Source organism: Acomys minous (assembly GCF_964271855.1).
Source record: "Acomys minous genome assembly, chromosome: 1".
Lineage (NCBI taxonomy): Eukaryota > Metazoa > Chordata > Mammalia > Rodentia > Muridae > Acomys > Acomys minous.
Window position 1 is genome coordinate 7091994 of NC_140483.1, and position 25065 is coordinate 7117058.

Here is a 25065-nt window from a genome sequence, read left to right on the forward strand (position 1 = left end):
CCTGTAGGAGCCACACTGGATTGAATGACCTCACACCCAGAAGTATATAGATAATATAAATTGGAGTAGATGAGTTATCAAATTAAAAAAAAAAAAGACATGAAATCAGAGGAGTACAGACTTGGGGGTGGATATAAGAGTAATTATTGGGGAAAGATAGGGAGAATGTGACCAAAAATTTTTGATTGATATTCTCAAAGAATAAATGAACATATTTATTTCAATATTAAAAACAACGACAATTCATTGTTTCTGCCTAGTCCTTTAGTAATATTGAGTACATTTTGCATTCACTCCTCTCTTCAGCAGCATGCCAGAACTCTGTAGAATCAAGTTACTCATCTTCCCTACCTCCCCACACTTTTCAATGTCCATTACCTGTCATCTACCCTATGCTTGCGATCCCAACTTGTCAGCATTTCACACCGTGACATCACACAGTACCTGTTTCTCTGAGCCTGGCTTATTTCACCCAACACCTGACCTCCAGTTTACACATGTTGTCTCTATTGATAGGATCCCAGTCTCTTTACCAGCAATTGATGGCTAGGTAAAGAAAGTGTGGCACAGATACAAAAGGTAACACTTCCTCATCTGACTGACTCCAAGCCTTTAGACCCATGTACAGCTCTGTTGCAATCTATTCTAAAAGAAATAAATTGATCAGCAGTCTGAGTAAAGGCAGAAGAATCCTATATTGACTGCTCCTGGGAATAATAAGAACAATGAACCAAAGCACTAAGGTAAGACAGACATTGGGAGCTGGGGAGGTAGTACTTGAGTGTCAAGACCCGAGTTTGGTTCACAAAGCCCCAAGTTAAAAACCCGTGCATGGTAGCATGCACCTGTAACAGCAGCAGTAGGGACATGGAGACAGGAGTGTCTTTGGGGCTGATCGGCCAGCCCTCCACCCCACATACACTCACACCGAAACCAGAACCAGAAGTGGCTGAGTAGGTGCCTGCAAAGGGTGCATCAGCAGAGGCTGGGTTACTGTTGTTTTATGTGATGGCAGGGGTGTTTTGGGAGCATTGAATTGAGCACAATGGGAGACAAGGAGCAAAGAATGGAAACAGTGAGGTCACCATGGGGAGGACCATGAGGAGAAGAAGTGCAGCTATTTAAGAAGGACCCAAATGAGGCAGGTGTCCACAGTGCCTAGAGAAAAAGAAGCTCGTTCTTCATTGTGTAGCTTTCGCTTGTAATTCTCTGTGTCTGTTTTTACATGACATACAGAACACTCAGAAAACCACAGACAGGGTTATGAGGAATGTCAAAATATCTGGATGATGCCTCAGACCTTCGTCAAAAGGAGAAGGGCTTTTTCAGAGCTTTATCCCAAATTAGAAAAGTCGTTTAAAATAGGTGACACTCAGTATATGCAAAATTCAGTTGGAATAAAACATTCAATTTTACCAGAAGATAATTAGTCAGGATAACAGCAGCGGGCCTGTTAGACCCCCTTCGTCGCTGAGAAAGCAGGTGCAGAATTGTGATGAGTCCCCATGCAGGGGGCTGTACCCAGAAGATTAGACAACCTTTTAAGGCAAAATATGTTTAAAAGAAACAACAACAAAAAAATCACTTTAGGATAGCAAGATCTCAATAGAGAACAAATTGGAGAGGGTGCTCAAGGTGGGGAGGAAGACACAGAAGAAGCAAGTGTGCTTAGCCTTCCCACTGGCTTTCTGGGACAGAACATCCCAGAGACTTCCCAGGACACTCACTCCTTGCACCAAGTTAGAGCAGATTCCTGGATTATTTTAGGTGTCCTGACATCTCTGGCCATGTTGAATGAGCTCAGGTGTAGACATCCTGTCAAAATGAAGTAAATGCGAATGCCCTCTCCCCACTGGTCAGTCCATCTACAGGACTGAGTACAGCATCATGAGCAGCGTCAGGAACACATGGTGGCCAAACATCCATGGAGGGAGAGAGGGGAGTAGGGAGAGGAAAGGACACTATGGTGCTCTAGTGTTTTCAGGGGGCAGGGAGGAGAACTTCTTTTTATTCAGTTTTACTGCAGCACAGTTTCTTAAACTGACACTTTCTATATATACTCATATATTCCAATGAGTTTAGTCAAAGTGGTGGTTATGTGGCTACTCATGCAATCAAAATTTAAACTATACTAGCTTATCTGAACCTCTCTTGGCACCCCTTTCTAGGCAGTCCCTTTCCACTAGGCCCAGCTCCCAGGAACCCCTAATCTTAGCTTTGCTCTTATAATTTTGTGTTTTTCTGACTTTTGTATACATAGAGTCACACATTAAGCAGCTTCATCAATTTTGTTTTCTCTCATAGCACCCCCTTTCTGGAATGCCACGCTGGAATAAGAACACTATATTTTACCCCTTCATCCCATCTTGTCCCCAAGATTCCTCTTGAATTCATGATGTCTCTTCGCTGGCTAGACAAGGTATCCCCAGTGGGGAAATAGTGGCATTTACATATTGGGGGTGACCAACAGTTATCTTCCTGGACTTAGGGCTTAATGCGAGGGAACTTTTGCCTGTTGCTGTAAGCCTAGCCAACGACCCATGGCAAGAGAGTCATTGACCCTGGAGAAAAACCAACTCCTGCGATCTTCCTAAATCAATATAGCTCAAGCTGTACTCTAACTACTGATACTTAAAATGTGATCAATTTATTATAAAGTACTACTTCAATTAAAATTATTTTAAAAGGCAAAGGTCTTTACTCCCATCAGGAAACAATGGAAAAGATGGGTTTCTATATAGTGAGATCAGACAACCATCTGATTTTCATTATATGGTGACATTTTATATAACCATTTTATTATATGATGACATTTAAATGATGTCATTTATTATATGATGGCATTTAAGAAGAGTTCTAGATGTGTCCTTATGATGTCAGAGTACACATCCCTTTCTATAGTATTTTACCAGCCAACTTCATTTAGAAATTTTATCCACCATCTAAATATTTGATATTGTACAGACAATTAGGTCAAATCCCCCCTTTCTTTAGAAAACTAAATAATTGCCCCTTTTATCAATTATATATCTTTTAATTGATTAAAAATGCACCCACTTCAAGGTAAGAAATTACAACATGCCTCTCCCAGGAAGTGGGTCTGATTAATCTGAAGTGTCTCCTTCCCCTAAAACAGCAGATGCACAGCCAAGATAGTCTCAAGCAGGTCATTAGCTGCTTGGGTGACATAAATGCAACAGCGATGTTGGAGGTGCATTCTTTAGAAGCTGCGACCAGAAACAAAGGGGTTGCCTGAAGTCACTGTACTGAAAAGGAGCCATGGTCTTCCTTACCTGGCTGACACTGCTCACACCTTCTTCCTTGTCGATGTGGTAGACATAGACACTGGCCACTGACAGGGTCACAAATGCTTCCAGGTGATGTCCCCAAGGGGTCACACTCACACACCTGGCACCCTTGAAGATTGCCCATGGTCAGATTGAACCTGTGAGGCTCACACTGATTGCAGCGCAAACTTGTCACTCCTAATTTGCAAGGACACTGCCCAGTTGATTTGTCACACACCAGAGAGCCATTTATTGTCCCAGTCTTCTCGCAGTTACAAGGCAAACAGAGGGAGGAGTCATTTTGATGTAGGGTGAAGAACCCTTCTGAACACTGACTGCACTGTCTCCCTCCAACACTGGGCTTACAGATGCACTGCCCTGTCTCCCTGTCACAGATGGTCCCAGCCTGGGAGCCAGCCACGCTGCAGTCACAGGCCCTACAAGCACTCCAGGGCAACCCATAAAAGTTGTCTCTGCAAGTGTCACATTTAAGTCCTCTGGCTTCTTTCTTGCATGTGCACTGCCCAGAAACTGGATCGCAGAGTTGGTTCACTGAGCCATGGAGGTTACACTGGCAGGGCTCACAGCCATCGGCGTTAAAACTCTGGAGAAATTTAAATCCAAATTTGCACTGGGTGCATCTAAGCCCTGCAAACAAAACACATTTGAAAGGGTGAGGGAGGGCTGTCGCTGTTGAAGATGGCTGAAGGTTCAACATTTAACACAGAGCCAGAGCACCGAGAGCATCAGTCTGGGATGGCCATTGATGCAAAAGACTATGGCGATACTAATTTAGTTCTAACATGAGAGTTATCAGCAGTGTGCTTTGTGGGACTTAATTGCTAATCAGTGCAATGTAAAATGCAGAATTACACACGTTCCTTCCGTCGTAAGGATGGGGACTCTTTCCCACTTTCACTGATATCAGAACTATTTCAGTAAAATAGGTTATAAAGAGCACATGGCCATCCAAGTTACTTTTCTAAAAATCAAAATTGCCTGAAAAGAACTAGAGAGATGTTTCTAGGAGGGTAAGAGGCTCTGGAATTTAGTTCTCCACCATAGTGGCTGGAGTTTCAGTGGCAAACTGCATTAAAGTGTATACTTAAAAACTGGTAAGAGAATAAATCTTAATATTTTTCACTACAAATATGGTATGCATATGGACAATAGATACACCAATTAGCCTCAAGCAATCTTTTCACAAAGTGTCCACATACCAAAATGCCATGATATACCCCATAAGTATACCAAATTTTGTATTTGTTTACTAAACCTATAAACACTGGTGGAGAAGAAAGAATAAAGCATTAGTCTGACAACTGTCTTTGTGACAAGGAACACACACACTTTCAGCTGTTAAAAATTAAATAATTGACATAAATACAACTTATCCAGAGCAATTTTCATTTTAATCCTTTGTGTGCACCTATATTTTATCATTTTCAATTAATATAAATTACGCTTGCCTTGGCTCATAAGGCAGTCGCACTGCTTGTCAAATCATGTGATTCAAAACACACCTGTTCAAGCAAGAAGTACACTCAGAGCCTTATGTTATTTCTTTATAGAGGAGCACGTACATGCATTTTACAAATGGAAAAGAATGTCTTGTCACCTAAACTTAACCCTGTGACAACTCAGGTTAGTCTCAAAGAGGACATTGTCAAAAAAAAAAAAAAAAAAAAAAAAAAAAAAAAAAAAAAAAGAAGTGAAAACAACTGCAGCCGTGATGTTTAGATGCAAATCTCCCCCTTTAAACAGTCTTCGTACATTCGTGAATGTAAATACCTGACTACATGGCATCAAATCAAGTGAGACATCTATTTCAAATTATAATTGTAATAAAAAATTAGTCCTAAAATAAGAGTCAAATATATACTCAGACACTGATAGGAAGAAAAACAGCCCTAAGCTGGAAGAAAATGCATACTATGTATATATATGGACAAAAATTCATTCAAACTCCAATGGAAGGCATGTTCTTTAACAATGATGAATGGCTCACCTAAGGCATATCATTTAATTTCAATAAGGAAAATAAAAAAGGACTACGATTGCTGCAAATTTTAAAAATAACTGTATTGTTAACAAGAGTTATGACTCATTTTGAACTATTAAAATCGGTCTACATGGATTCATATCAGATCAGTTTTAAAAATATGCACAGAGCTTATTTGAATATGCCATACATATCCCTGACAGGTAATCTATTCCTAACGATACTCGCGGAGGCCTACAGGGCATCACACTCAGAGCTAACAAGTGCAGGCGAGTTAGCACACTTGGCATTTAATTCACATTCTTCTCCCTTTTTATTCTAGATGAATGACCTACTTTAATAAAATTATTGGTGGTAATGTATTTTACCGGTGATAGAATCATTAGTAAGATTTAACAGTTTTGTTAACTCAAACAGTTCGCCTTCTGAAACATACACAACACACCCCTGTGTTTTCTGGCGTTTGCTTTGTTCCTATCAACGACGTAATCTTCAACAAGGATGCTTGCTAATCTTATTAGGGAAATATATATCCGTGGCAAGTTCAAGCTTTTATTAAAAGCGTTTTACTTGCCGAGATTGCTCTAGAAATCACTACTTACAATGTTGTTAAAGTGAGGATTTAATCTTCACAAAATACATATGTATATTTTTCTGCAGAATACTATTTGCAACGAACAATCCAGTGAGTAAATGGCAAAGTTCACAATGAATTTTAGGTAATTAAAATGTCTTTCTATTTTAAGCTGTGAGATCTGTCTACCACAGGACACATGTCACTCACACAGAGAAGCCCCCACTCCAGTGTGTACAAAGGCTCTGGCTTAACTTGTGTTTTAACACCCAGAATTTAAACATGTCTTATAGCCAGGAACAAAGAGAGCCACAAGGAAGGAATTCTACATGTCAGTCCTCACAAGGACAGTCCAGGTATACTCCACATCTCAGCCGGGTCTGCTTTCCGAAAGTTAGTTTTTGTGTGCTTGCCACAAAGGTGGGAGCACTGCTACCCACGTATATATAGTCTTCTCTTAAACCAGAGGGAGCGTGCATGATGTCATCAGACCTGTCTACCATCTTTTAATTAACTAAAATGTTTGTATACCAGAGATGTGGAGTTCTGTATATGTGTGAGTGGACAAAGTAGATTGGGTTATATCACAGAAAACATATCATTCAGAATTACATGTAAATACATACATATATATGTATATGTATGCATGTGTGTGATGTAGATATTACTGCCAGTATTTTTATTATTTTGAAGTTCAGGTCAGTGTGAGTAAAACCACACAGGACTTGGTGTCTTGGGTGACAATAGAAATGCCAAGGTCTTTTTAAAACTTCAAGCAGGACCCACAGCATGCTCAGTTAGAACACAGGGTTGCATTCCCTCAGAAAACTTTTCCTCTCATAATATTCTCATACATCAAAATTTCAAAGTACATTATGTACGTGGTGCATTTTGGGCACTTGATAAATTTTGTCCTTATGTGGCGGTGGTTCCCCTCAAAAGTGCTGGATGTAATAAATTGCTATAATCAAATCTAATTTCTGAAAAATACCTGTGGGAGTAACAAACAAAAAAGCATGTCTTGTATAAAAAAATGATAAATAACACTAAAGCTTGGTGTTTATTATAATCAGCTTGGTACAGAATTACAAAATTAAAATTATGTGACCCTTTATAAGTAACTCTAGCAATAAACATGATGTGTGGAATTATGTTGACTTGCTTTGCATTTCATAGGGACAGTTCAAAGGAATATAATGGAAAAAATGGAAAGATTTATCACAAAGTACCCTTTAGCACAGAATGTTTTCAAAAAAATCCATTTATTTTGGTCTATTAAAACTAGCAGGGAAATGATTTGCTTAGGACTCATTAAGTGTAAAACATTTTGAAAAAGTGCTAATTTTCTAAAAGAAACATCTATGCAGCAGGCAAATTATATTTTTCTATGACTTATTAGTTGATCTGTGTAACTAATGCATCCACTGAATAAAGAAACTTCTAAAGGGTTGATTAAACTGAACTTCAAACTCTAGCTTGATAGAATTATTAATTTAGTCATTTTTTTAGACAGTTAATTTCACCCGTACTGTTTTTCTCAGACTTGAGCAAGAAAATCTGCTTTACCCTTCATTTAAGAAATCAAATGGAGGCCTTTTCCCCCAGATGGAAATAGAGATGTGACTGTAAACTTGTGCATACCAATAACGTACCAATAACGTTCGCTTTGCACAAGCATTGGCCTGAATGTTGGTGACAGGTAATGTCTCCATCCACGGTCCCCAAAGGATCGCAGTTACAGGGGCGGCAGCCATCAGGATCCCGTGCCTGCAGGTCATAGAATCCATCCTGGCACCAAAGGCACTCTCTGCCAGACACATGTCTCTTGCAATCACACTGGCCTCCGGTCTACAGGAGATACAACATTTTGTAGAACGATGAACATATCTATTTTTAGATAATTTGCTCATTAGATACAAGACAGGGAAGGAAGAAGCAAAAAAAAAAAAAATCCTGAAATGTTAAACAGGCAAGAAGGTGGTCGGGTTGTGCCCCTCACGGCAGAAACACGGAGAGCTTCGGCAGGAAGAAAATTTAGAAGTGAGTGAAAATAGACCTGTGGGAGTCAGTTGAATATGACTAAAAGGGAAATGGGAGAATTAAGCACTTAAGCAGTATATAAAGAAATCAGAATATAGGCATGTAAGTCCTGAAAATAGAAAAGGGCCAGCAGCTAATTTAATCTTCACAACCCCAGCTTAGTTTCACCCCTTCCATTCACTATCTAGTTGGTCCGAATCTGTTTTGAGCATGTAGGTGTTTAAATGAAGAAAAACTTCTCCCCACGATGAGGCAGTCCCATGGAGGTGTGTTACTAAGGTCCTTTGCGGATAACAGCACAGCCTTGTTATCTGAGTCTTTCCCCATTCCTCTTTGTGGGATATTTCCATGCTTGCTCACTTATTTGTGGTACCATTTCACAGGAAGTGTGTCATAGACAGTTAATATTATTGTAAAGTATGCACATGGTTTCAAACACCTGGGGAAGAGCTTTCAGAGTAAAGACTTAAAAGAACCACTGTTGCCTCATCTTTCCTTGTCTGAGATATGAGATCTTACTGGAATCATTATTTCAGAATAAAGAGGACAACTGATGTGCAAATAACTAAATGATTTATTTTAAAAGGGGGAGGCGTTAACAGCCTGTTTGTCAGCCACCAGATACGTGAGTCCCCCCTAGGTCATCCAGCTGCATAGACAATTGAGGAAGGCAAGGGAGGTTTGGCCATGCCAGTTAGGTCCAGATCTGGGGTAAACCACAGATCCAAAAAGCTGAGTGTCTTTTCTTGATTTTTATTTTATTTTTAATTATGTGTGCATTTGCATATATCTATATGGATATGCTCCTCTGAGAGCAGATGCCCACAGAGACTGTGAGTCATCTAACATAGGTGCTGGGAATGGAACCTGGGTCCTCTGAAAGGGCAGGGAGCACCCTTAACTGTGGAGCCATCTCTTTAGGCCCAGTTTTAGTATCTTAAGCAGCAACACTTAGGATACACAACATTGATGACCACAGCCCAGCTCACATTTCTATTTCCCTGTCAAACAGGCTGAGCGGGGAGCAGTTTAATCTCTACAATGGTGTGACCTACTAAGGCTGAGACTCCTAGTACAGGGGGGAAGAAAAACACATAAAACAGCACACCAGATGACAAAAACAGTCCTCATATTTCAGGCCATGGCTGTTTCACTGCTCTTCAGGACTTATCACACTATCTAGATCACTTTTGATCTGGCCTGACCCATAGTTTGGTCTTGAACACTTTTAGACATATTTACAAAAGAAAAGAAAAAAAAAATACCTGCTCACAAACTCTAGCTAAAATTTGAAACAGCATTGCTGATTTTTCAATCATTCAAAATATTTTCCAATCTCAATCCCCCTTTAAAGCTTTTGGGGCAGAGCCTTGTTAGATTGCCCACACCCACTATCAGCTCAAGATGCTCTCTCTTCATCCTCCTGAGGGCTGAGACCACAGGGCTATACCCTAGTCCCTAGCTGCCGGCTTCCGTTCTGCCTTCTTTTGTCATCTCTGAGTTATTTAGAAGTGGGTCAGTTTCCAAATATTTAGTGATGGTTCTGGATATCTTGCTGATTTCAAATTTAACTGACTAGTTACTTCACTATAATGTATTCAAGTAATTTACAGTTTGCTGAGGTGTGTTTTATGGCCCGGAATTTAGTCTATTTTCATGGATATTTTCCATAGACTTCAAAACCAAGCTGCGACACTCAGCTGTTGTTGCTTGGACTCAGTGTTCAGTCAATGTCAATGAGGTCAACTTTGTTGATGGTGTTGCTGTAATCTATATGCTTACTGATTTTCTGTCCATTTGTTTTTCCTGGTTATTGAAGACAGGGGTATTGATGTTTTTTGCATGAAATTGGGGATTTTTCTATTTTTCCATTCAGTTATATTGATGTTAGTTTTCTATATATAGTTATTTTGTTTGGCACACAGATGTTAAGAATCGGTAGAGCTTATTATTATGATGAAAATTGCTCTCTTTGCAATTTATAATTGCTTTTAGTACCCTCCATAAAACTGTTGCAGTAAGATCAGTTTCCTGATATTAATGAAGTCACTGCAGCTTTCCTAGGATTCTTGTTGGAAAGCTGTATTTTCCCACGGTTTACATTTCTTCCTCTTGAACTGTATTTCCTATGTGCTGCATATGCTCAGTTGTAAAGACCCGTTCTCAAATGTTGCTCCAACCGTTCACTTATAAGTGGAGCACTGCGATGTAGAGTTTTCACATGGTTATTGCTATGGTCTAAATCTCACCACTGCCTTCTTCCTACTCACTCGGCTGTCTGTGCTTTGCTTTCTGTTCTTTCCTAGTTTCTGTCATGGTAATTTATTGACTCCATCTTATGTCCAAAATAACTTACATTTTCATTTTGTGATCTTCATTAAGTTTCATTTTATGATTTTAGCATTTTACTGTACATATTTACACAGTCTACCTACGAGGAAAAACCTTGTAGCCCTTCCCTCTCTCCCTTTTTACCACTGCCACATAATTTTTCATGTTACAAAGTCCTTAATGCGGTCTTGATTTTATTTAAATGTTCCATTCCCCCTTAGAGAGAATCAATTTATTGGGAAACACACATTTGGAAGTGCCACTTTTGAAGTGCCTTCTTTCTCTGTATAGATTCATGGGACGTGCAGTATTCCACTTCCTCAGAAGTACTTTCACAAAGTGTTTTGTATGGTGCAGTTCTTCCTGCAATGGACTGTAACACTATACACTGTACAATTGAACTTCATCTTCCTCTCAGAAAGACACTCTTGTGGACACTGGATTAAGCTGTGTCATTTCTTTGTGCATTTTCAGTGTTGCTCCATTTTCCTTTCACTTGAGTTATTTTGGCAGAAGTCTACTGTCATCTTATGGTTATTCCTCTGTATGCAATGTGTATTTTTTCCTATGACACTTTAATATTTTGTTTTTATCATGAGAGGGGACAATCAATAGTTCTGAGGAATTTGATGGCTATCTTCCTATTTGTTGTTTTCTTCATATTTCTCATTCTTGTGTTTTATTGACCTTCTTGGCTCTGTGACTTTATGGCTTTATACACAATTTTGGAAATTTCTAGCTATCATTTCTTTGTATATTTTTGTCCGTTCCACCCACCTCCTCTCCTCCAGGGAATTCAATTTCACACAAAGTCTTGTAAAGTTGTATGACAGCTCATTGACACTGCTTTCCCTTTTCTCAGTCATCTTTTTTCTCTATGTCTCATTTATGTTGCTATGATGTTAGGTTTCTTAATATTTTATTCAATGGGCAATCTACCATCAATTCTAAGCAGTGTTTTTCTGCTTAGAAAACCCTCATACTCTGTAGGGTTTTCTTATGTAAAGTCCTCTTTTTAAAACCGTCTATATCCCCATGTAACTCGTAAAACATGCAAAGATAGAGTTACACTCTTTGTAGTGATATGTTGTTGCAGTATATTTGCCTGACCATTGTTCATGGCCTCAGCTTCTGAAACAGTTTGAATTAGTTGTTTTGTTGTTGTTGTTCATTTTGACTTTCACTTTTCAAATACTCAGCATGCAGTGCGTGTTCTACTTTGTAGCATACCTGGCAGTTTCCCAGCTGGTAATGGCTGCTTAGCACCCTTAGCCTTCATCCTCCCAGATGGAATTTTCCCAAGCTTTTCCCACATAAGATGATCAGCAGTCTTCTGAAGGCTTATGGAACATTCTCTGCAAACCTCCGACATGACTTCTCTGAGCTCTTCTCTGCTTTCTGAAACTCTAACCACTTTGCTTTCCCTAAACCCTTGATTCCTCTCCTGAGCTAGATAAAGACATTCTTTCACAGAAGCCATCAGGAGAAATTGTAGAACTACAAAATTTAGTCTCTATGACTAGAGGGCAAATTCTTCATTATCTAATGCTTTGGGTCTTGCATGCAATCAATACAATTTGTCTATGTTTTTTTTTTCTTTAGGTGGGAAGATAAATTCACCTTTTGTTTTAGTTTAAAGTAGAAGTTGCTTGAATGGTTATAAATATCTTTTTTAAAATTTTATTAATTTATTCAGATTACAACTCAATTGTTATCCCATCACTTGTATCCTCCCATTCCTCCCTCCCTCCTGCTTTTACCCTATTCCCCTCTCCTAGGTCTATGACTGAGAGGGACCTCCTCTCCCACTATATAGTCATAGGCTATCAAGTCTCATCTTGGTATCCTCCCTACCAAGATGAGGTGGTCAAATATGGAGCACCAGAGCTCATGTCAAAGTCAGTCCATGCTCTCTACATAACTGTGGAGAATGTGTTGTCCATTGGGTAGATCAGAGTAGGGGTTTGATGTTTAAAAGCCCCTCAGTTGAAGAATGGATAAAGAAACTGTGGTACATTTACACTATGGAATACTACTCAGCTATTAAAAATAAGGAAATCCCAAAAGTTGTGGACAAATGGATAGGACTAGAGATGATCATAATAAGCGAGTTAACCCAGAAGCAGAAAGACTCACATGGCATATACTCACTTCAAAAGGCATGTCCCACAGAAGTCTCCACTTACCAGGAGATTGGGATAGATGTGAGGACATCTTACTAAGACTCTAGGTAAGAGAAATATAGGAGATGGGGAAATAGAAGGACACAGAGGGTCCCAGAAACCTACAAGAAGAACATCATGATGGGTGGATTGGGGCCCAGGGGGGTCTGCTCAAACTATTGTACTAACCAAGGACAACACAATGGTTATAAATATCTTAACACCTCTTTATCATAAAAAAAAAACAGGAAAAAGGAAACAGTGCAAGCTAGTTTAAAAGAAAAGTAGATAAAAAATTCAGAAGGAATTCATTGTCAGCACTTAGCACATTATAGAGGGAGTTGTATTGGGGGAACTTTATTCAGATATTTTACATAAGCTTCAGGCTTTGAACCCAAATAAGAGAGAGATTTACTTGTAACTCCACAGAATAGAAATGGTATGAATCAAGGTCTCATAAACTGCCCCATCTGCTCAAGAATTTGATCTTGAAGCCATCCAAACTAGAATCCTGAATATGCAACTATCCAGTCTGAACAACACTTTCTTGAAGGGAAATTCTGTACAGTAACAGAGTCTGCATGTAACTAAAATAAGAAGCACACAGAGCACCCTGGGGTGTTGAGGAAGACAAAAAAAAAAAGTATGTGGTAGGGTGCATAGTGGCTCCTTTAGAGATTAACAAATTAACATAAAAATTGCCTATGAGGTGTTTAGAAGGACTGAAAAATAATTATAAAGTTATTTTTCTCAAAGAAATACAGATAGTAAGTTTTGAATGTTGTTTGAAAAGTACACATTTAAATATGTGCTCAAAAACTGTAAAGATTTTTGGTTGTGGTGGCACATGCCTATGCTTTGAATATCTGGGAGGCTGAGACAGATAACACCTGAAACTCTTGCCTCAGATTTGCACATAACTATCTCTTTTATGTCTTATGCCAAGTGTGACCCAGACACAAGACATGTGCTGGCTACACACGTAACATGAAAATATTCCTCCTTAATGTGGTTTTCCCAAGGTTCATACCATGTCTGGCTTCTTCCATTGTATTTTTGTTTGGTAAATAAACCTAAGCCACTTATTTTTATAACTCTTGATTACTTTTTGCCTCCACCACAGGTATGTTTGTTGTTTGGCCATTTCTGAGGATATCCTCATCTTTCATGTGTGAGCATGTTCATGTACGTGTGTGAGTGTGTATGTGTGTGTGTGTGTGTGTGTGTGTGTGTGTGTGTGTGTGTATGTAATATGCACCTATCTACCACTTAAGACAGAGAGTTCTCACTGAACCTGGAGCTAAGCTGATGGCAATGAAGCTCCAGCAATTTTCCTGTTCCCCACCCACCACCACCCAAACACACAGACACACACACACACACACACACACACACACACACACACACACACACACACACAATGTTAATGTTAAAGGTTTGACTGTGGCCATGTCTAGTTTTGGGGTGTGCTCTAAGGATTTGAATTCGGATCCACGTGCTTGCATACCACGGAATCTTCTCCTTAGCCCCTCATCTTCCTTTTGCAAAAGAAGCTACACTTCAGGATGATCACGTGGTTCTGGGAGAGTCGGTCGGAAAGGACTCTTCACATCCAAAGCCATTGCATAGCCACAATTTTCATTTTACTGTGAATGCTAAACTGCAAGGCCAGTAACAGCCGCAGAAAGGGTGTTGTGCCCACAGAAGGGTAATGACATGGCTTACACCTGTCAGGAGCTGACAGCATACTGGCAGAATCAGCCAAGTGCTGCAGCTGTGAGCACGTGATTCCCCTGACAGCACTGACACTGGCTAATGGCGTCACCATGCCATCTTGCGATCACACCTAGAGCCTCTCCAACTTTGGACAAAAGAGCCCACATCAGTTATACAGGCCATGTGGTAACAGTGGCTTCACTGCTGGGTGGCAACTGTCACAGCTTTGGCAGGGATATTAGTGACAGCATAAAAAGAAATGTAGTGAAACCGAAAGTTTAAAACACACACACACACACACACACACACCAACTTAAAAACAAAACGTATCTTATTAGCTTTCCCACCTCTCCTCCACATTCACAGATGAAAATTTTAACATAGTAAATTCAAGACACTGAGTAAATCCTTACACAGATTCTAGTGTAGAAGTGTTAAAAATTGGTGTGTTTTTTGCTTAAAGAAAGCAGAAAGCATGATTTTTAAGAATGTAAGTAAACACAGCATTTCCCACAATTTCTGTCATCATAAGTAAAATGAAGAAAAAATTATGTCTGCATGAGCATGTATTTGGCTGGTGGTAGGAAAAACTGCACAGTCTATAGATGACGTCTTCCCATAGCACTCACTAAAAGCCAATGAGGTAATGGTGATGTTGCCAAAGAAAGAATTAGTAAAGCAAATTCGGAAACTAAATAGAATCTAGAGGGTTTGTCTGGCCAGGCAAAGTACAAATGCTGGAAGAAGAAAAGAAACCACTTAATCAATGAATATAGTCTTCAAAATACTTTCTTCTAGTGTAAAGAAGATGGTTGAGGTATATGTACCCTGTGACCTCATGGCATCACACCACAGTAAGGAGCTCTCCTGGTTGGAAGCATACTTTTCCATCCAGGATTGCTATCAGTGTCTGGAGACTGTACACAGAATGATCTTAAAAGCTTGATTCTCATGTGTGTGCGCATGCACGTGCCTATGTGTATATCTCTGTGTTTGAGTGTCATATGTACATCTATGGGAGTTCATTATAGGAAGTTTAGAGGAGGATGCTGGGTGTTCCTATCATGTATGATCTTGTTCCCTCCTATTATGATTTGAATAAAAATGCCCCCCAGAGGTTCATATATTTGAATGTTTGGTTCCCAGTTGGTGGACAGTATAGGAAGCATTAGCAGGTTTGGCCTTGTGAAGGAGGTGTGCCACTAGGGGTGGGTTTTGAAAATTCAAAAGCCCATTCCAAGTGTGCTCTCTCTCTCTCCCTCTCCCTCTCTCTGTCTCTGTCTCTGTCTCTCTCTGTCTCTCTGTCTCTCTCTGTCTCTCTCTGTCTCTCTCTCTGTCTCTCTCTCTCTCTCTCTCTCTCTCTCTCTGTGTGTGTGTGTGTGTGATACCTTCCTTCATGCTACCATGCCCCCACCATGATAATGGACTAACCCTCTGCAACTGTAACCAAGCTCCTAATTAAATGATTTATTTTTCCTATAACTTGCCTAGGATATGGTGTCTCTTCAGACTGATAAGATGCCTTGAGACAGGGTCTCTCAATGAACATGGAGCTAGTGTGGTGATCAGGGAGATCCAGGGATCCATCTGTCCCCACTTTGCACAGCACTGGGGTTACAGTTTATGTAAGATGGAGATCTCCACTTAGGCCATGCTTACTCAAGGATTGCTCTTACCACCTGAGCCACCTTCTGGGCCTTGTCACTAAATTCTGGTAATGATACTTGTGTGGTATTTTCAATGAGGTGTGGTAAGAGACAGTTCCTCTGGTGAAGAGAGAATGGCATACTTTCTGTAAAAATACAACAATCAATAAAAGCATCAAGTCAAAGTTGTATTTTATTTTTCTTATTACCAAGGAATGGAAATTCCAGGTAATATATTTTTTATGAGAGTCTGCAACTAACTGCTACCCAACAAAGTCTAAGTGCCTTGATGGGGATGCAATGGGGCTCTTTTCCCCCTCATCAAATGCTCCTCGTGCCACCTCAGTAGGGATTACAGTTTCTGGACCCAGCTTGAATTGCCTTTGTGCACTGAGCACCCCAGGGTGATTCAGCCTTTTTGAATGGTTTTGTGGAGGACATGCCACAAGAGGAGAATGAGAATATGGAGGAGGGAGGAAATGTCATACCTACAAACAAATGGCTAAACATGACCATCTTGCCTTCTGTAAATAGGAATTTTATTTCCTGTAGATAGTTGTGGGATTTTTTTCCTTAATTTTTCTCTACGTTAGATTTTTACTACAAGTTTAAAGAGAAGTTGTAAGAACAAATAGATTTGCCTTCACTCTTCCCTACAGAGCCATACAGGTACCCAAAGTCCCAGTAGTCTGCTCTATTGGAGGCCACAGTGGTAACAGCCTGAGTGCAAACATCCAAGGCTTCCTCAGAGCCTGCCTAGCCTCTCTAATAGCACCTCTGCCCTGTCCCTATATGCTGGCCCACAACTCTGGCATAACCCCACTGCTCTACTGGAGGCTATGCTGGTATCCAGAACCACAGAGATCACTCTGGTACCAGGAATTCCAGAGTCCACACCAACTCCCCAACTCCCCAAACCCCTGAAACCCAGAAGCCACACAAACTACCAAAACACCAGTGTTGACATCCTACTGGACCCAAAGACTTACTGGTCACCAGAACCACTCAGGCCAGAAGAACAGAAAGGGCACAGAAACCAGGGAGGGGAGGAATTCCATCTTGCAAAGAAATCCCCAGAAGTTGGCACCTAAACCTATAATTACCCCCAAGCCCATGTGACTAGAGGCCAGTGTGAGAACACAATTAACAACAGCCATGGCAATTTGGCATTACCAGAGCCCAGCTATCCTACTACAGCAATGCCTGTATATTACACTACAGCTGGAGCACAAGAAAATAGCTTTAAATCCAATCTTCTGAAGATGATTGAGGCCATTAAAAATGAAATAAATAAATTTCATAATGAAATTCAAAAAAACCACAAACAAACATGTGAGAAAAGAATAAAACTATGCAAGAGTTAGAAATGTAAGTAGAGGCAATAAAGAAACGCAAACTGAGGTTATCTTGGAGATGGAAATCTAGGTAAGTGGACAGTAACTACAGAAGCAAGCACCACCAACAGAATACAAGAGATGAAAAAGCAATCTCAGGCAGTGAAGATACAATAGAAGAAATGGACACAACAGTCAAAGAAAATGTTAAATCTTAGTGTTTGTGACATAAAACATCAAGGAAATCTGGACACTATGGAAAAACCAAACCTAAGAATAATAGGAATAAAAGAAGGTGAAGATTCCAAGCTCAAAGGCCCAGAAAATATTTTTAACAAAATCATAGAAAAAAACTTTTCCTAACCTAAAGAAGGACATACCTACAAGGGTATAAGAATCTTCCAGAACATCAAATAGGTTATACTAGAAAAGAAAGTCCCCTGTCACATAATAATCAAAAAATTAAACATGTAGAACAAAGAAAGACTATTAAAAGCTGCAAGGGCAAAGAGCCAAGTATCACAAAAAGGCAGACCTATTAAAATTATACCCAACTTCTCAATGGAGACTTTCAAAGCTTGAAGGGCCTGGAGAGATAGCCTACAGACTCTAAGAGACCACAGATACCAGCCAAGACTACTATACCCAGCAAAACTTTCAATCACTATAGATGGGAAAAAAAGAGATAATCCATGACAAAGTCAAATTTAAACACTAATTAATCCAGAAATCTAGCCCTACAGTAGATACTAGAAGGAAAGCTCTAACCCCTGGAGGTTAACTACCCATTAAAACACAGGAAATAATTTCACTTCAGAAAAACCTAAAGAAAGGAAACACGCACGTCACACATTTATGCGTGCGCGCGCGCGCACACACACACACACACACACACACACACACACACAACCACCACTACCAACAACAATGATTATTGGTTATTAATATATATCATTATCAATGGACTCAATTCCCCAGTAAAAAGAAATAGACTAACAGAATGGACATGAAAACATTCTTGTACTGCATACAAGAAACACACCTCAACATCAAAGATAGACATTACCTCAAAGTAAAGAGCTGGAGAAAAGATTTTCCAAGCATATAGACCCAAGAAGCAAGGTGCCATAGCCATACTAATATCTAACAAATAGATTTCCAACCACAATTAATCAAAAGAGAAGGGGAAGGAACTTGATATTCATCAAAGGAAATAGCTACCAAGATGGCTCTTGAATTCTTAATATTTATGCTCCAAACATAAGGGCACACACCTTTGTAAAAGAAATATTACTAAAGCTTAAATCACATTTTGAGACCTACACATCAAGAGTAGAATACTCCAACACTCCACTCTCCTGGACAGCTCATACAGACAAAAGCTAAACAAAGAAATAATGAAACTAATAGATATATGAGTCAAATGGACCTAACAGATTCTACAAAACACTTTAAACAAACACAAAAATACATTTTCTTCTTAGCACCTCATGGACTCTTCTTCAAAATTGACCACAACTTGGTCACCACAAAGTGAGTCTCAACAGATAGAAGAATATTTATATATCCCCCTGTATCCTAACAGACAACCATGGATTAGAGCTGGATTTCAAAAGCAACAGAAACAACAGAAAGCCTAAAACCTCATGGCAACTGAATAGCACTCTACTGAGTAACCCCTGGGTCAAGGCAGAAATAAAGAAATCAAAGACTTCCTAAAATTCAGTGAAAATGAATGTACAGTATACCAAAGCTTATGGGACACAATGAAATCAGTGCTAAGAGGAAAGGTCATAATGGTAAGTGTCTTCATTAAAAACAACTAGCAATATTTCATACTAGGAACTTAATAGCACAACTAAAAACTCTAGAATAAAAAAAAGCAAACATACCCAGGAGAAACAAACAGCAGGCAATAATCAAACAGCTAAAAAAAAAAAATCAATAAATTAGAAACAAAGAGAACAATATAAAGAATCAATGAAACAAAGAGTTGGTTCTTTGAGAAAATCAACACCATAGACAAACCCTTATCCTACCAAACTAAAAGGCAGAGAGACAGTACTCAAGTCAACAAAATCAGAAACAAAAATGAGTATATAACAACAGACACTGAAGAAATAGAAAAATTCATTAGGTTATACTTTAAAAGCCTATACACCACAAGATTTCAAAATCTACAAGAAATAGAGAATTTTCTAGATTTATACCACTTATAAAATTTAAATAAAGATCAGATAAACAATTTAAATATTCACATAATATCTACAGGAACGGAAATAGCAGCAGTCATCACAAGCCTTCTAATCAAAAACAAATGAACAGCCCCTGGCCAGATGGTATTAGCACAGAATTCTACCAGAAGAGTTAATACCAATACTCCTCAAATTATTCCACAAACTAGAAATAAAAGCAAGACTGCCAAATTCATTTTATGAGGCCACAGTCACCATGGTACCCAAACCATACACAAAGACTCAACAAAAAAATAAAAGAAATTTACAGACCAATTTCTCTCATGAACATTGATGTAAAAATACTCAATAAAATAGTCACAAACTGAATCTAAGAACACATCAAAGAGATCATCTATCATGATCAAATAAGCTTTATCCCAGAAATGCAGAGAGAGTTCAACATATGAAAATGAAATTTAAAAGAAACACACGATCAACTCATTCGATGCTTTAAAATAAAGCTTTTGACAAAATCCAACACCCCTTTGTGATAAAGGTCTTGGAGAGATCAGGGATACAAGGAACACACCTAAACATAATAAAGGCAAAATACAGAAAGCCAACACTCAATTTTAAGTTAAAAAGAAGGAAACTCAAAGCAATTCCACGAAAAACAGGGACAAGACAAGGCTATCTACTCTCTCCATATCTATTCAATATATTACTTGAAGTTCTAGCTAGAGTAATAAGACAACTAAAGGAGATCAAGGGGATAGAAATTTGAAAGAAAGAAGTCAAAATATTGCTATTTACAGATGATATGATAGTACAGGCAAGCAACCCCCAAAATTCTATCGGGCGACTCCTACAGATGATAAACTTTTTCAGCAAAGTGGCTGGATACCAGATTAACTCAAAAAATCATTAGCCATCCTACGTACAAATGATAATTAGTCTGAGAAGGAAATAAGGGAATCAACACCCTTTGCAATAGACACAAATAATATAAAATATGTTGGCAAAACTCTAACCAAACATGTAAAAACTTGCATAAAAAGAACTTCAAGTCTTTGAAGGAAAAAATTGAATAAAATGGAAAGATCTCCTATATTCATGGATTGGTAGGATAACGTAGTAAAAATGGCCATATTACCAAAAGCAATCAGCATATTCAATGCAATCCCACCAAAATTCTAACACAATTATTTACAGACCTTGAAAGAACAACACTCAACTTTATATGGAAAAACAAAGAACTCAGAATAGCTAAAACAATCCTATACCATAAAAGAGCTTCTGGAGGTATCACCATCTCTGATTTCAAGCTGTACTACAGAGCCATAGCAAAAACAAACAAACAAACAAACAAAAACCAAATACACACACACACACAGACACACACACACACACACACACACATACACACACACACACACATGACACTGGCATAAAAACAAACTGGCTGATCACTGGAATCAAATCAATGACCCAGATGTAAATCCACACCTATACACATCTGATTTCTGACAAAGAAGCCAAAATTTTACAATTGGAAAAAGAAAGCATGTTTAAAAATGGTGTGAGTCTAATTGTATGTTGGCATGGAGAAGAATGTGAATAGGTCTTTATCTGTCACTCCGCACAAAACTCAAGTCCAGGGGGATCCAAGACCTCAACACAAAGCCAGATACTTAACCTGATAGAAGAGAAAGAGAGGAAGAGCCTTGAACTCATTAGCCCAGAAGACAGCTTTCTGATCAGAACACCAATAGTGTAGGCACTAATATCAATATGGTGGTTTCTCAGAAAATTAGGACTCCATTTACTTCAAAACCCAGGCATACCACTCCTGGGCATATACTCAATGGACTCTCCATCCTACCACAAGGAAATTTGCTAGAATATGTTCATAGCAGCTTTATTCATAATAGCCAGAAACTGGAAACAACTTAGATAGTCCTCAACTGAAGAACGGATAAAGAAAATGTAGTACATTTACCCAGTGAATATTACTCCGCTGTTAAAAAAAATAGCATCATGAAATTCATGGGAAAATGGATGGAACTAGAAAAAGTCATCCTGAGTGAGGTAGTCCAGACCCAGAAGGAAAAACATGGTTTATATGGTTTATACTCAGTTACAAGTGGATATTAGCTGTAAATTAAAGGATAAATATGTTATCGTCCATAGACCCAGAGAAACTACATGATGAGAGGTGCTCAAGGGGAGATGCATGATGCATTGATCTCCCTGGGAAGGAGAAATAAAACAGATACTATGAGTGGAATGGGAGTGGGGTGGGGATGGGACGAGGAGGTATCAGGTGGGGGAGGATGGGGGGAAGAGTACTGGGGGAGACACCTGGAACTGGGGGGCATGTCAGGGACAAGCTATACACCTAGTGCTATGGAAACTCCCAGGAATGAACAAAGGTGACCATAGCTAAGACTCCTAGTAACGGAGGAAATACTGAACTGGAATCTCCTATAATCAAGAAAGACTTCCAGTGGAGAGATTGGGACATCAACCCAGCCACAAAACCGCTGACCTACAATTTGTCTTGTCTAAAAGATGTGCTGGAATAAAGGTGACACAGAAAATGTGGGGGTAGCCAACCAATGACTGGTCCAACTTGAGACCCGTTCCACAAGAGGGAATCCACACCCTGACTGGAGGCCCAGGACCCAGAGGCTGGCTAGGCCAGAGACCTAGAATAGAACCAAACATGCTGGGGGGTGAGGGGAAAGTCAATGAGATGATTCCTAGTTTTATTCTACTGTACTCATAGATTGGTGCCTAGTCCAATTTGTCATCAGAGAGGCTTTAGTCAGCAATTTATGGAAACATGCAGAGAACCATAGCCAAACATTATGTGGAGGTTGAGGCATCCTTCGGAAGAGGGTAGGAAGGATTGGAAGAGCCATGGAGTTCAAGAATGCCACAAGAAAACCCACAGAATCAACTAACCTGGGCTCATAGAGGCTCACAGCGACTGGAACAATTAGGGAGCCTGCATGGGTTTGACCTAGGCCCACTGCATATAGGTTACAGTTATATAGCTTGGTCTTGTGGAAACCCTGAGAGTGGGAGCTGGGGAGGGGTTGGGGGTCTGCTTCTGACTCTCTTGCCTGCTTTTGGGAACTTTTTTCTCCTACTAAGTGGCCTTATCCAACCTTAATACAAGGGGAGGTACCCAGTCTTCCAACAACTTGATATGTCATATTTGGTTTGATATTCATGGGAGGCCTCCTCTTTTCTGAAGAGAAAAGAGAGGTGAATGGGATGGGACAGGTCAGAGGGAGGAGGTGTAATGTATAAGAGAGGAAATTTTTTTAAAAATTAAAAATACATCCTTCCTTCATTTTTAATCTTCGGTTGAAAATGTTTACTGTCTGTTACTAAGTAGGCCCTTCACTGTGGCTTATATGCAGCCAGTCTTCTCAGCTTCAGAAATGTCTCTGTCCATCTTACAGGGTTTACCATGGAAGATTTTAAATATTTTTAAAGTTCTTTTTTTTTTCTTTTTTACAATTTATTGAGATGATTACGAGTAACCTCTCTTTGTGCTTCTGTGGTTTATTACATTAATTATGATAAAAATATTATATTAATTAAAATGCATAATTGACTAAAATAGTATTTGATTTTGAAATAGTCAAATAACTTTGCATTCCCAAGGTATATGCCAACCAATCATGGTGCATTATCATAGTTTATATTGCAGGAGTCATGTCAGTAATTGTTGTATAGGTATTTTGCAACTGTGTTCACATGGAATACTCATATGGAATTTTCTGTTAGTGCTTTGTGAGGCTATGGGATTGGAGTCTGGGAATCTTTACAAAGTGATCTGAGAATTATGTGTTTCTCCTCAGTGTTCTAAATGCATTTATGAGACCAATATGATGGTTCAGTGTGGACTATAATCGCATGCCATGGAAAATATACCAGTGAAGCCATGGTGGCCTGGAATTTTCCTTACCTAAGGGCTTTTCATTTTTTGAGGAACATTACAGCAACATTGGCTCTAGAGATGAACCTCTTGGCAGATAACATCAGAGTGGAAGCCATTTACACAGGTGGTGGAACTTGAACAGTCAGATGGGAAGCCAGAGAGAACGCAGATGGGCACACCGGAAGTGAGACAATGATCACATGATCAGGACAGGAAAGCAGACAGAGATCAAATATCCAGACTGAAAGCCAGGTGGTGCTAATGTGTTGCAGCAACTCAGAGATCACATGGTCAGACAAGGAGTCAGATGCAGGTGGTTTTGGATGCACAGAAGCTGGGTGAAGATCACACAGCATAGTGGTCAACATACAGAGTACATATGGAAGTACAAGAAGCCAGGCAGAGCTCACAAGGTCCAAGGCGACGCAAGATAGAGGACATGTGGCCAGACGGAAGCCAGGCAGACCTCACAAGACCATAGAAACCCAGAGAAGTTTACACAGAATGAAAGGAAATAAGACAGAAAGGATAAAGCCCAATAATTATCATTCCTTAGTCCTATCATTTTGAAGGAACCATCACATCATATTTCCACAGCAGGACTAAGCTTTAGACATAGAGCCTTTGTCCAAACCATGGTTTTCAGGTTTCCCCAGATTCCAGCAATTAAACACTTTGATAGATAGCAACACCCTCCAAAATAAATCCTTGCATAACATCCATGTCAAACCCAGGAGACTAGCCATCTGAAAGGACACCTAAGGAGAAATGGGTTGAAAGAAACCACAGGAAGTCACAGGACCTGGGCTGCATCAGTACCCATATGGGAGGGAACAGGTGACGAGAACGGGAGAACTGGGGAAAGGAACACACATGGCTTTGTGGCCAATAAGGTGGATGGAGGAGATTTTCAGTGAGAGGCAAGGGGAGCAGATAGGTCAGGCTCCAGGGAGCCTTAAAAACTGCCCAAGCTGGGCGCATGTTATCAACGAGGCCCCATGTTAAGAAGAAATTTGTTTGGGGTGTGAATAGGCAGGATAAGTTGTTGAAAAGAATCACAAAGGAAGGATGGAATTTTCCTTGAAAATGGCAAAATTAAAAACCCTTAGTTCATTTAAAAAAGAGCGCAGTTACTCATGGAGAAAGTTAAAATTTTAACAGTTCTGGGTGACTTGTTCATTCATTTTAGATGCGACTCTACTAGCAGAGTGCCTGAGACAGTCTTATCCTATGGTACATGTGAAGTGAATTATTGGAAATCTGTCATTTTATCACTATAAATATGTTTAGGAAATACTGTTAAACATAATGGGGATCATGGTGTGTGTGTGTGTGTGTGTGTGTGTGTGTGTGTGTGTGTGTGTGTGTGTTAGGAAGATTCATGGTAGAGTCTCATGTAGGCCAGCCTTGCCTCAAACTCACATTGTAGACATGAATGACACTGAATTCCTGATCCTCGATGCCTCCACCTCCCATTGCTGGGAGCCAAAACACCCAGTCCAGAAGTCAGAATTTCTAGTCAGTGTTGGTAAGGAATTAGCTATGACTCCTAGAATGCCCTTTAGACAACATTTATTCAAATAGCTATTGTGTGACCATGGTTATTAAAATATTCACACACAGATGACATTTTTAAATATAGAGGGAAAATGAACACGCACGTCTATATCCAGTGTGTACTTGCGTCTGCAAGTTTGGCCCTTCAGTTCTACACAGCTAAATAACCCAGAACTGAGCAATGAAAACATGGAGCTCAGGCGCCTTCATTCTGAAACTCACGGCTGAGTCATCCTTTGGCATCTGTTACTTCAACTACTGGATACTTAGCTGCTGCCAAAAGT

At 39.6% G+C, this 25065-nt stretch overlaps 1 protein-coding gene across 1 annotated transcript in view; it reads right to left on the reverse strand.

Annotated features, from left to right (window-relative positions):
- USH2A (usherin) overlaps window positions 1-25065 on the reverse strand; it is a 683333-nt gene that overhangs the window by 546325 nt on the left and 111943 nt on the right. Inside the window, exons 12-13 of the mRNA XM_084773188.1 lie at window positions 7516-7711; window positions 3294-3935 (exon numbers count right to left, since the gene is read on the reverse strand). Coding sequence (XP_084629314.1) covers window positions 3294-3935; window positions 7516-7711 — 838 coding nt within the window. The remainder of the gene's footprint in view (window positions 1-3293; window positions 3936-7515; window positions 7712-25065) is intronic.